The sequence below is a fragment of the Micrasema longulum genome, unplaced genomic scaffold, assembly GCF_059751315.1.
Source record: "Micrasema longulum isolate JH-2025_06_02 unplaced genomic scaffold, ASM5975131v1 h1tg000120l, whole genome shotgun sequence".
NCBI classification, from domain to species: Eukaryota; Metazoa; Arthropoda; class Insecta; order Trichoptera; family Brachycentridae; genus Micrasema; species Micrasema longulum.
Genome location: NW_028277326.1, coordinates 498,243 through 510,173, shown reverse-complemented (window position 1 = coordinate 510,173; position 11,931 = coordinate 498,243). Strand labels below are relative to the sequence as shown.

The 11,931-nt window shown below is 31.8% G+C and overlaps 1 protein-coding gene across 1 annotated transcript; it reads left to right on the top strand.

Moving 5' to 3' along the window:
• On the top strand, positions 1–10,671 carry LOC148284435 (protein TIPIN homolog). Its single transcript, XM_088240241.1, has 5 exons — positions 1–427; positions 1,527–1,679; positions 5,193–5,329; positions 6,736–6,959; positions 9,928–10,671. Exons 1-5 carry the CDS (start codon positions 280–282, stop codon positions 10,079–10,081), a joined length of 816 nt encoding a protein of 271 aa, XP_088096367.1. The 5' UTR covers positions 1–279; the 3' UTR covers positions 10,082–10,671.
• Positions 10,672–11,931: the final 1,260 nt, after the last annotated feature.

Below are 11,931 nucleotides of genomic sequence, written 5' to 3'. Positions count from 1 at the left end.
AGTTTGACGTTATGACTGTTAGCAAATTGGCAGGGCTTTTGCCCGAGAGTGCCAAAATCCAAATGGTTGTCGAATTCGCTTTGCCGGCCGGTAAATGAAAATTAAAACTCCACATCGTTTTGTTTTTTTATATCTAAGATTGTAAAAGTAGATTCTTGGCGTTTTGAAATGGTTAAATTAGACTGTTAAGTGTTTTAAAATCTGCGCACAAACACTACAAATCTTATTGTGACGACTCAAGTTTCATTTCGTGCCTCGTGTTTTAACGTGAGGTTGTCAATGAAAATAATAATGTCTAATTTAGAAGACATTTACGCCGTTGAAGACGATGATGCAAATGATTTAGAGAGAATTATAGAGAACGACGGAGCCGAAAATGATCGAGAGGATTCTGACGATGAAAATGACCGGGACGACCGAAGCGAAGGTATGTTATGTTGTAAATATCGTTGAATTTAATATAAATGAGGAAGCTAAGTGGTTTTTTTTTTATAAAAAAAAGGTAGGCAGAGAAGATAGAACGCCATATCCCTCTGTCTTTGTATACAGACCTCGCCTCCTCTACATTCACACATCGTCTCATGTTTTTTTTAAACGTTTTTCTTTGTTAATACGCTAATATATTAAACCTTCTTAAAGTAGTACAAACATTATTTATTAAAGTAATTTTAAAGAAACCCTTAACATTCAATACGGAAATATTAGATAAATTATTTAAGTTCATACAGTACACACTATTTATAAAATAAATTCCATTATTCAAATTTATAAAGAAGAAAAAATAAAAGAATTTTAGAGAAATAAGTCACTCAGATACCAAAATGATATTTAAATCCCTAAATTCCACACAAGTCATGGTCAAAATAGCTTTGTCTTCAAAGGTGTCAAAAATTCCAATAATCTCCTCCCTAATGAACTAAAAACTATTTAAACTAATACATCAATAAATAAATTCAAAGATTTTTTTGAGCAAGTGTAAAAACGGCATTCAATTTTAATTAGTATGAATGTATGATTATTTTCTGTTTTTCTTTATATATCCTGTAAGTTTTTTTTTTCTCGTGTACAGAAAAAAAAACTTACAGGATATATAAAGAAAAACAGAAAATAATCATGCATTCATACTAATTAAAATTGAGTACATTAAAAATTATATAAATTCTAATAAATAAACAACCATAACAGTGTAAGTCACTCTCCAAGCACAAGAGTTAGTCTCTTTTTTTGGAGTTGTGCTGACATTCAAAAGTAGAACCCGTAGCATCAAAATACGCTAAACGTTAAAAAAAATGGCTAACCAGAAATCTAACACAACACTTAACAATTCTGTAATTGATTGGTCGATTCACAAGAACATGTGATTTTTTATTAATTTTTTAATATATTCGAGAAACTTCACCCTCTTATGCTCTAATTTTTACCGCTTGTAATAGATCATTTTTTGCATTCAATTTCTCGTAGCACTGAACTTCCTTACTGTGCTCTATTTTGTGTGTCGATTACTAATGAGCTTTGTTTTTAACCAGCCGAGGAAGAAAAACCAAGAAGGGTTGCTCCGCCGGGCGAAAAGAAAACTAAAATCATCAGAAATCCACGTGTTGTTTTGAATCCAAAAAGGCTGACCGGCCCTCGGGGGATTAAAACTATTGAGAGTTTCTTTCAAGACTTCAAGTTTTTAGGTGAGTAAAACATTAATGACATAATACAATTTCATCGGTATGCCGATAAAACCCTCTATATGAAAAAATTGTCAGTCTTCGTGATATAATGCCTAAGACACGTGACTCACGCACTAATGGTTCTGTTGATACGAAATATTTATTTTAAAGGGTGTTTTTACACTAGAATATTTTATAGTCTTTGGACTGGTACCTGAAGCGGAAGACTGATTACTTATTGTGTATGCAGATAATTGGTAGAATTCCATATTTAATTTGGTAATGTATCCAAAATAAAACAAGTTTATTGGATTGTAATTCTACTTAATTTTTTATGAAATATACAAAGGGTATATTGTGACGCGTTTTGTCTTGTTAGGACATTTTCAAACAAACTAACTTAAATATTTACAAAGTTTCCTTATATACTAAAAATAATTGCTATTTTATGTTTGTGGATTTCTATGCAAGCCAAAATAAGTAGAGTAATTAAAATTCAATTAGGGTATACTGAGTATATTAGAGGAATATTTTGGTCATATTGGGGAAAAACCTTCCATTATTTAGAAACATTTGTAAGGGTATGACTTTAAAATTAATGTAATAATTATAAAAATATTGATTTCATTTATACAGGTTTATTTTGAAAATTATTGTTGAAATTCTACATTGGTGTTTTACACAGGTTTCATTCATGTTTAATGTCAACTAAGGTAAAATACATTAATATTTCATAATATTATTTTATTTTAATTTATTGGGAACATTACAAGTTTTTATATATTTAGTAGGTATATAGTAAAATAAAAAAATAAAAAATATTATACTCGTACATAATATGGAATAACAAATTTACAATTATAAATAATTTAGTTTTTATTTATGAAAATATTAAGTAAAGGTAAATTGACTAGGTTTAACTGTTCATTTATAAGTATATTAGCAGGGTTATTGTCATTTTTTATTATTTCTAGCTGTTCTAACAGATTGAGTCTATAGCCTTTATTTTCTATGTGTAATGGTTCAGGTTTGTTTTTGTTTGTTATTTATTAGGTGTTTTGCAAATTGGGATTTTTCAGGATTTTTCAGGTTTTCAAAGAACATAAAAGTGCATTCATTAAACAAAAAAAATGTTTCTAAATAATGGAAGGTTTTTCCCCAATATAACCAAAATATTCCTCTAATATACTTAGTATACCCTAATTGAATTTTAATTACTCTACTTATTTTGGCTTGTATAGAAATCCACAAACGTAAAATAGCAATTATTTTTAGTATATAAGGAAACTTTGTAAATATTTAAGTTAGTTTGTTTGAAAATGTCCTAACAAGACGAAACGCGTCACAATATACCCTTTGTATATTTTATAAAAAGTTAAGTAGAATTACAATCCAATAAACTTGTTTTATTTTGGATACATTACCAAATTGATCATCTTACCTTCATTTAACAAAAATAATCAAGATACGCTGCAATCCGTGTACTGATGCAGTGCCCTATGCACCTTTAGGTATGGAAAGGGAATGATGATTATTATTATTATTAATAATTCACTAGCAGCTATTAAGCTGATGCGTGTATATCAAGCGTACATTATAAATTGATGTGTGCATCTAGGCGGTTTTTTAACACATTAACTGAACTAGCACCAATCACTTTCTCGGGAAGGCCATTCCATTTCTCCACAACTCGGTTTGTCAGGAAGTTCTTTCTGGGGTTGGATGAGAAGGAGGTAGGGTTGAGTTTCAATGAATGACCTCTGAGATAGCGGTTTTTATTCATAGTGAACATTGATTTAAACTTTGGTACATTATATTTCTCAGTTAAGATTTTGAACGTTTCAATCAAGTCGCCACGCTGCCTCCGCTCTTCCAGTGAACTTAACCCGAGCTCCCTTAAGCGGTCCTCGTATGATTTATTTCTTAGAGAAACTACCATTTTAGTTCCTCTTCTCTGGACTTTCTCCAACAAATCTATGTCTATTTTAAAATAGGGACCCCAGATTTGGTAGGCATACTCCAGGAGTGGACGAACATATGTTTTATAAATTTTGAGGAACAAATCTTGGGCGATGTGAGTGAATGTTTTCCTTTTTAAGTATAAGAGGGATTTGGTGATGATTATGAAATTGACAAATCAACGTTTCGCTGTCGTCAACGTTTTCCGCACCTCGAAACTGAACTGATTTTGATACTTTAAAAAAAAAGTATCAGAATAAAGTTTCTTGCATCAGTATCTTTTCTGTTTTTCAAAATTATTTAATGTATTCGTGTTTATTTAATATACGATCAGAGTGCTCTTACAATATTCAGTTTCAAGTACAGTCGAACTTGGGTTATAACGATTATGAAAGTGTGAGAGCTCAGATATAACGAGTGAACATTCATCAGCATTTTAGTTCATGGTTTTCTCCATACATTTATTCACTTGTATAATGAGCTACTTCTCGGACATACCAAATAAAAAGATTATCAACTGTTAAGCAAAAATTCTTCAATCGTTTAAAAACATAAATTTAAAAATAAGAACCTGGGTAGTAAAATCGAAACCGGTGGCTAACGTAGATTTATGACACTGTGTAAGTACCTAATTGATGTTTTCGCTGACAACATTGAAAAAATATCAAACACATAGTTGAAATTGCATGTAAAAAATCCAAGCTCTGTGAACCCAGTAAGTACCGGCTCGGCACCACGTTACAATTTACAACTTCTTTTGTAGTTTATTAATAATATCCTTATTTCAGGGTTTTTTTTACAATGCTTTTTAGTTTTTTTAAATGTTCTATGTGTCAATGCATAATAAACTTAACGAGTGGGTGATTTCTGATCAGTTAAAAACTAACCCTTTAATTACAAATATGTCTACTAACAAGAGGTGTCTCTCAATTTGTGTAAAAGTGCCAATTATTTGTGAAATAGAATGTGGTGCGAAATATCTTGAGGTGTGTAAAAAATCTTTTATCCGCAGTGTAAATATTGTGGAAATCAACAATATTTTGAGTTTGTCCAAATTTTTGTAGACAAGGACTGGATTCAACTCCCTGGGGATAAGCAGAATGGTGAATGTTACACAGTCTGTAAAATGGCCACTTAAACCAGCCAATGACAGGTCATAAGCCCTGTAGATGCCTAGACTTCTATATTACCTTCTCTAAAATGTTCTTCATCTCTGTTTATATATTGTGGAAAAATAAGAACATTTATTTATCTGTATTTTAAATTTAGAAAGTAGTGTATGTTTGTAAGCATTTCCAAACCTTGTTCAAAATGTTGTAAACAATTTACCAGTCCTGAAGATGCCTTCTTAGGCAAAAGCGCTCGTTAATTAAATGAAATAAAAGTGAAACTAAATTACGAAGTTTTATTGATAATTTTATCTAAATCATTAACTATGGAGTTTTATCAAGAAATATCTACAAAAAACATCAATATAAAAATTTCCTTCTAAAAATGTTTTCCCCTCTCTGTTGTAACAAATTTAGTCACATCAATGTAAGTTTATTATAAATTTTTCCTCTTTTTCTTTACCAGGTAAAGGTCATGAGAAGGAAGATCTGGATGTGGTGATGAAGAGATTAGAGCATTGGGCTCACCGACTGTACCCCAAATTCCAGTTTGACGATTGTATCGACAAGATTGCCACTTTGGGTGTGAAGAAAGAAGTCAGCGTAAGTTACATCTCTTCTTTCTTTCTTTCCGTCTTTCTTTCAATTTTCTGTTAAGTATTCATCTTTTCCACATTTGCTCCTAAGTGCAGTGTGTGGATATAACCAGACGCCTCCAGGAGACCCAATTATTACCCAGCACTCTCACTTCCTTCCATGTCAATTTCGCCTCCCTAATTTCTCTTACTTGAAATAATATGAAATGCTAGTAGGTATTATGTAGTGTGTGAAGTTCGGTGTTTTTAATTTTTTTTTAATGTATTTGTTAACCTTTTTTTTAAAGAAATATTTGCATTCTTATGATTTACCAAAATATTTAATTTTGAGGGCCATTTTCAACGAGTTGTAAATAACTCACCATTAGAAAATGGAATTAAGTTGGGGTAGAGTGGGATTCGAACCACAGACCTTTGGTCCATGAGTCTGAGACACTAGCCACAGGACCACAACCCGATCAAACTTTCTCACTAAGCATCCAAAAATTACACATGATCCGAACGGCGGGACCAAACGACCCCAGCGCCTACTTGTATATAGCATTACGAGAGTAAAAAGTTGGAAGTGTTTATGATCATTCAATAATTTATTCAAGTTTTCACGTAAACTTTTTTTTACACATTTTCATATTTTACTTTATAATATTTCATATTATTTTATTATTTCATATTTGACTCATTCGTGTATTTTATTCATTTTTGCTAGTTTGCCGAATGCTAATGTACATAAAGTGAAATCGACCTTTGTATTATTTATCTATATATTTTTTTGTTTTAATAAACGATTTGAAAATTTAAAAACAAAAACAGGTAAACGCTTCTTTCTGTTATTTTCAGGATTACAAAAAACATAGGGCAAATAGCTTTTATAATACTCGAGTTATCGAATTGAAATCAGTCTATGGGGGATTTGAATCCCCACCTTCGGTTCGGCTAGGTTAATCAAACTTAGCCAAAATAAAAAAAGATACATTCTAATGTATCGTATTTTCAGTGCCATGATTTTTTAAAGTTTTGTGATTTTTTAATTACTCCATGTCGTCACAAGTTCTTTTCGGTGAGTTCTGCTGATTTGTGAATTGGCTTCCCGTAAATTGGAAATCCACCACAACACTATCATTGGTTGATTTGGAAGAACTAGTGACGTCATTCAAGGTAGTCCTTTTTATTAAAATAAATATTTTTTTCATACCTTTGAACTTCCTTGTACAATTTAATGCTCTAATTTTTATCGCGCGTAAGAAAACTTCTATTATATCCAATTTCCCATAGCACTGAACTTCCTCGTTATCCCCACTCGATTTCCTTTATCGGGCATTTTTATCTGAGAGTAACCATCGAGTCAAAAACACTCGTAGATTTAGGATAAAAATTAATGTGATAACCATTTGATATGTTCGGAAAACATTTTAGGTGCATATTCGAAAGATACGATTGGACATGCTGACGGACGATGTCCCCATCATACAGGAGGACAGTGAAGAGGAAGGAGAGAGAGCCCCAGTACTGGACGAGTTTGACTTGCTTCTTGACCAACAGATCGCCCTCGCTCGCTCCACACCGGCCCCAATCCACTGCAATAATCTTTCCATACAGAAGGATAGGGAAGCTTTCTTTTCAACCGACATGGACGCGGGGTAAGGATGCAGTGTATATATATATTACCTACAGTCCTTAAAATATAGCTTGATTAGAATGACACTTGTCACCAAAAGTGACAGCATAACTTTGTAGCAACATCTAAGGAAATTTATATTGACACATGAAAAATCATTAGTATCTGGCGTGTTAATTTATTTTTTTAATACAATGCTTGACATATAAATCAACATAATTACATAAAATCAGCTTTAAAACTAAAAAAAAACTTAGGTAAACCTAATTATTAACGACGTTCTTACAAGGTTACATCATTTTGCAAAAATGTTAGAGATGGGACAAATTGATCAATGTAAATCGATCGAATAAAAAAATAATTTATTTGATGTTGTTCGTGAAAAAAGTATAAATGTCTTATTTTTTGGTGAATAATGGTTTTAAACACATTATAATAGGCTTGTATGCTTTGTAGCAACATCTAAGGAAATTTATATTGACACATGAAAAATCATTAGTATCTGGCGTGTTAATTTATTTTTTTAATACAATGCTTGACATATAAATCAACATAATTACATAAAATCAGCTTTAAAACTAAAAAAAAACTTAGGTAAACCTAATTATTAACGACGTTCTTACAAGGTTACATCATTTTGCAAAAATGTTAGAGATGGGACAAATTGATCAATGTAAATCGATCGAATAAAAAAATAATTTATTTGATGTTGTTCGTGAAAAAAGTATAAATGTCTTATTTTTTGGTGAATAATGGTTTTAAACACATTATAATAGGCTTGTTTTTGCATTTTTATATGAATTTTTGGAAACAGAGTTTCATGTTTGCATGAAAAAACTGATGAAATCGATTTGATCGGTACATGTTCAGTGATCAGTACTTTACCATCACTAGTCACATTAGTTTGACAACTGTCAATTTAATCAAGCTTTATTTTAAGGACTATAGTGTTCATGCTTTGTCCGTCCATATATTGGATGGAACAAATGCTTCCCTAAAAAAATTACCTCGAAACAATTAGTATCTATTTTTAAAAAAAAAACAGCTATAAGTCAACTAATCCTTTAAATAACTACAGTATATATTTTGTCATTGGTTTGTTGTTTTAATCGTAGTGATCTGAGATGGGTTTGATGTTCATTCATTAATAACTTCCTTCCGACTGCGCAGTTATGCGCGGACTGGTGTAAAATACACTGCGCTCTGTCTGATTCTGGAATATGGAACTGCGCAAGTGTTTTAGTCCCCAGTACAGAATTTCACAAGCCCGCGCATGCGCAAATAGAGACCTTTAGCATCTGTGGAACCAATTCCAACAAACACATCCAGGTTTATTTTCCATGTATTGTGACAGTTTTATAACAAATTTAGTTCTTAAATCGGTTGACACTATGGCATTATAATATTAAACTATGAAATGTAACTCTTTTCTGCTGAAATTATGGCATAAAAATTTAACTCGAATTACTGTATCGGTAGTAGGAACAGATTTTACATATGTACCTAGTAACAAGTGACTGTTTCCTAAATTGAAAACTACACCGCACGGCCCTGCTAGTGTTATATTTTACTTACTACAATTTTTACCTTGTTTAGCTCGGGATAGAGTTAAAATCCATTTTCATCGGATATAAAAAATATGTATTTTTTTGTTATTTATATTTTGTTTACCATTAGTGGCTTTTATTTACCATTAGTGGGTTTTATTTTATACCGAGGATTCCCAAAAAAATTTGCCTTGAGGAAGATCACAATAACTGATGTAGATTATCTTAAATGTTGTGTCCAAATTTAATGTCGCACGTCGCTACGATTTGCCGTGAGTTTATTTTTTTTCTTACCAAAAATTTTTGGTGACACACATGCTTTACGGACGTTCTTCACCTAATAATTTCAGCACCGCTTTACTCATAATATTTCCGTCAACATGCTTTTGCGAGACCTTTTTCTCGCCATTAAATAATATAAATACAAATAAAAGAAACCGACTGATGTTCAGAAAATGTACCAAATACCAACCTTCAATTAATAATTTAGCAATGAGGAAGTTCAGTGGTTTCTAAAAAAAAATGTTTGTTAATACCTAGACTATCAAACTCAGCCAAAAGATGTCACGAGTTGTCGTCGGTGAGCTGAGCTAACATTTAAAAAGAGAACCCCGTATGCATGAAAATACGCTTAATTGGATATTTTAAACAGCTTTTGACCAGAACCTATGACATTTTAAAGTATGTAGTTCATTTTTATCAAATGTATTTTTATAATTTTTTCCATACATTTTTGAGAAACTTTGCAGTACCATTATATGCTTTTATTATTACTGCATGTAAAAAAAACATTTTTTACATCAAATTTCTCAGAGCACTGAACTTCCTTATTGCAATTCAGCAACAAAAAATGTCACTAATTTAAATTGTAATTTTTTAGCATTTTACAATAATATTTATTAAATTTATTTATTTTATATTTTATTTTATTTGGGAAATCAACAGTTCTACATTCATATTTATAGTAAACAAACAGATATAGTGTATAAACTCAGAACTAATAACAGATTTCCACATAGTATACAAAGTTAGTAAAGAAAATATATTACATATCAAATAAATACATATGAAAATGTTATTTTCATGTACTCGTAAATATTATTCAATAGTCAAAGAATTTTTCAATATTTATTTTAAGAACATTAAGTTACCTACTGTAAATTGGGCGGGATTAGGACAAGAATGCTTGAAGAGAGGATAAGGATGTAATAAATAAATAGTTCAAAAACAAAACTCTTTCATTTACTAGGGCTGCAAAAAATATTAATATTTTCATATGTGACCTGTCACCCAATTAAAACCAAGTTTTTTCAGAAACACCGGGCTAAAAACGTTACCTGTCACTGTGCTCTAGTGATAGATACAATTTTATTAGAAATTTTCCTAAAATAATCTAGAAACTATTACCCTCTTTTTCATTCATTTTCATGTTTTTTTTTGCAGAGATCTTGGTAATATCAGTACTCCGAGTAGACAGCTCGCTGCACCACAAGTGAGTGAAGATCAGAGGGCACGAATGATGAAAAACAGGCTCTTGGCCGAGGAACGGCGGTTGCAGAGAATGAAGCAAGATGCTGAAAGAGAGAGTGAAGTCTAGGCATTTTCATAAAATGCTTCTTCTTTTGTGGTGCCGTCTACGATGGAGGTTGGCTATCATCATGGCATTATCATAGCATCATTTTCTGTTCCAATTACACCTCATGGTTTTTTTTTTTACATGTATTTAAAATAACAAGGTCCAAAAACTTGATAAAAAAAAATGATCGTTAATTCTGTACCTGAAAGGATAAACCACAGGAGTCACATCGAATCTATAAGATTTTGTGATTGTGTGATTTTCAAAACTTAACTTTTGAACCAAATGAGATAATTTCAACTTATAAAGAGCTTTTAATGTAAAATAATGGTTATTTTGATAATAATAGTACATATTAAAAGATCATATCTTGGACTGCTGATGTTTTAATGGACTTAAGATTTTTACTAAACATGAAAAAATATTTTATTGTGATAATTTCTGCATATTTAACTTCAAAACGGCAAAAAGTGGACTCCCGTGTTTTATCCTCTAAGGCAGCAGTTTCCAACTTCTTTGCTACTACGCCTCCCCATTTTTTTTTATCTATCGGTTTGTACTGATGGGTCTAGTACCCCTCCATACACATATCTACACATTAAAAGTGACAATTCTAATTGTTTTAATAGACAGTGAAAGTAGGTTATAGATTTGAATTGCATAATACTCAAAATACCTTGGTCCAAAAGTGGTATTAGTATGTATTTGTTTAAGTTGTCTTTGCGTTGAGGATCTAGCGATTGTATTGTTTGTATGTGTTGTATTGTTGGGGTTTTTATTCATTTGAGTAAGAATACTTTTTGAATCTGTAAGCAAGTATTGTTTTAGCGTATAATTGCTTTGGTGTCATAAGTTGTGATTTGTGGAATCTTTCTTCAGTAGATGTCTGTATCCGGACTCTTAAGTATTATTTTAATTATGGATTTTTGTGCCACAAATACACTATTTAAAACTGTCTCTCGCACCACCCCATCCGATTATACCATTTTCCAAAATTTATTGGCACAATGCAAAATAAATTAAGATGATGCTGTAGCAGCTTGCAACTTGTATCTCCTCCCTTAGTTTACTCAACATCACTTCTTCACAAGATTTGATCAGTTCCTCGCGTGCGGTCTTAGTAATGTATGTTGAATTTGGTTTGCTTGTTTCGAGGTGATTTTTAAACTGGAAATCGCCAGCGTCGATTCGAAATCTATGTAGAGCTTTTAGAGGTGTCCTTTATGGGTATGTTTTGACTTCCATGAAGAATCATGGTTTTTATTGTGGGAACAAGACGAGCCCTGTTTGCTTTTATTTGTTTCCACTAGGCCAAAAGCGCGGTCGCATGATGAATAAGAATGTCCGCTGACCGTAAATTTGTGGTCTATTTGTTCCACTGAATAAAGTGGACTTGAAACAATGTGCATACATAAAGCTGCAATTCTGACCACCACATTGGTCCGAGTCATTATTAGTTTTTTCGTGTGTACCTGTTCCCCGATAAGTCTTAAGAGGCATGAATCGATTTCTTGTGGTTCTCTTGAAGCTGTAGATTCATCCCACACATACATGAAAACATCGTCGGTGTCAACATTGCGCATTCCTAGACAGTTTCACAACTGATGCTTGTAATAACAGACAGTTGAAATGACTGGTGTCGGAAGTGTTTTCATTAGATCGAAGATTATTACAGTAGTGCTATTATTCTGTTTTGCATATTGCGTCTCAAGTTTTAAATTTTCCATTGCAGATTCTGCTTTCCTTAAATGAAGTTCCTTTTCGGCAATATCTCATTCTTTTTAGAATCATCACTGTTTTCACAAGCATCTATTTTTGTTTTAAAAGTGTCACATCGCTTACATGAGTCTGTTATTGGAGCATGAAACGAG

Bases quoted from the DNA above. Each gene is read 5' to 3' on its own strand.
- LOC148284435 (XM_088240241.1), top strand. From the start codon at position 280: ATGAAAATAATAATGTCTAATTTAGAAGACATTTACGCCGTTGAAGAC. The intron at 428-1,526 runs GTATGTTATGTT...GTTTTTAACCAG, and splicing joins CCGGGACGACCGAAGCGAAG to CCGAGGAAGAAAAACCAAGA. The intron at 1,680-5,192 runs GTGAGTAAAACA...TTTCTTTACCAG, and splicing joins TCAAGACTTCAAGTTTTTAG to GTAAAGGTCATGAGAAGGAA.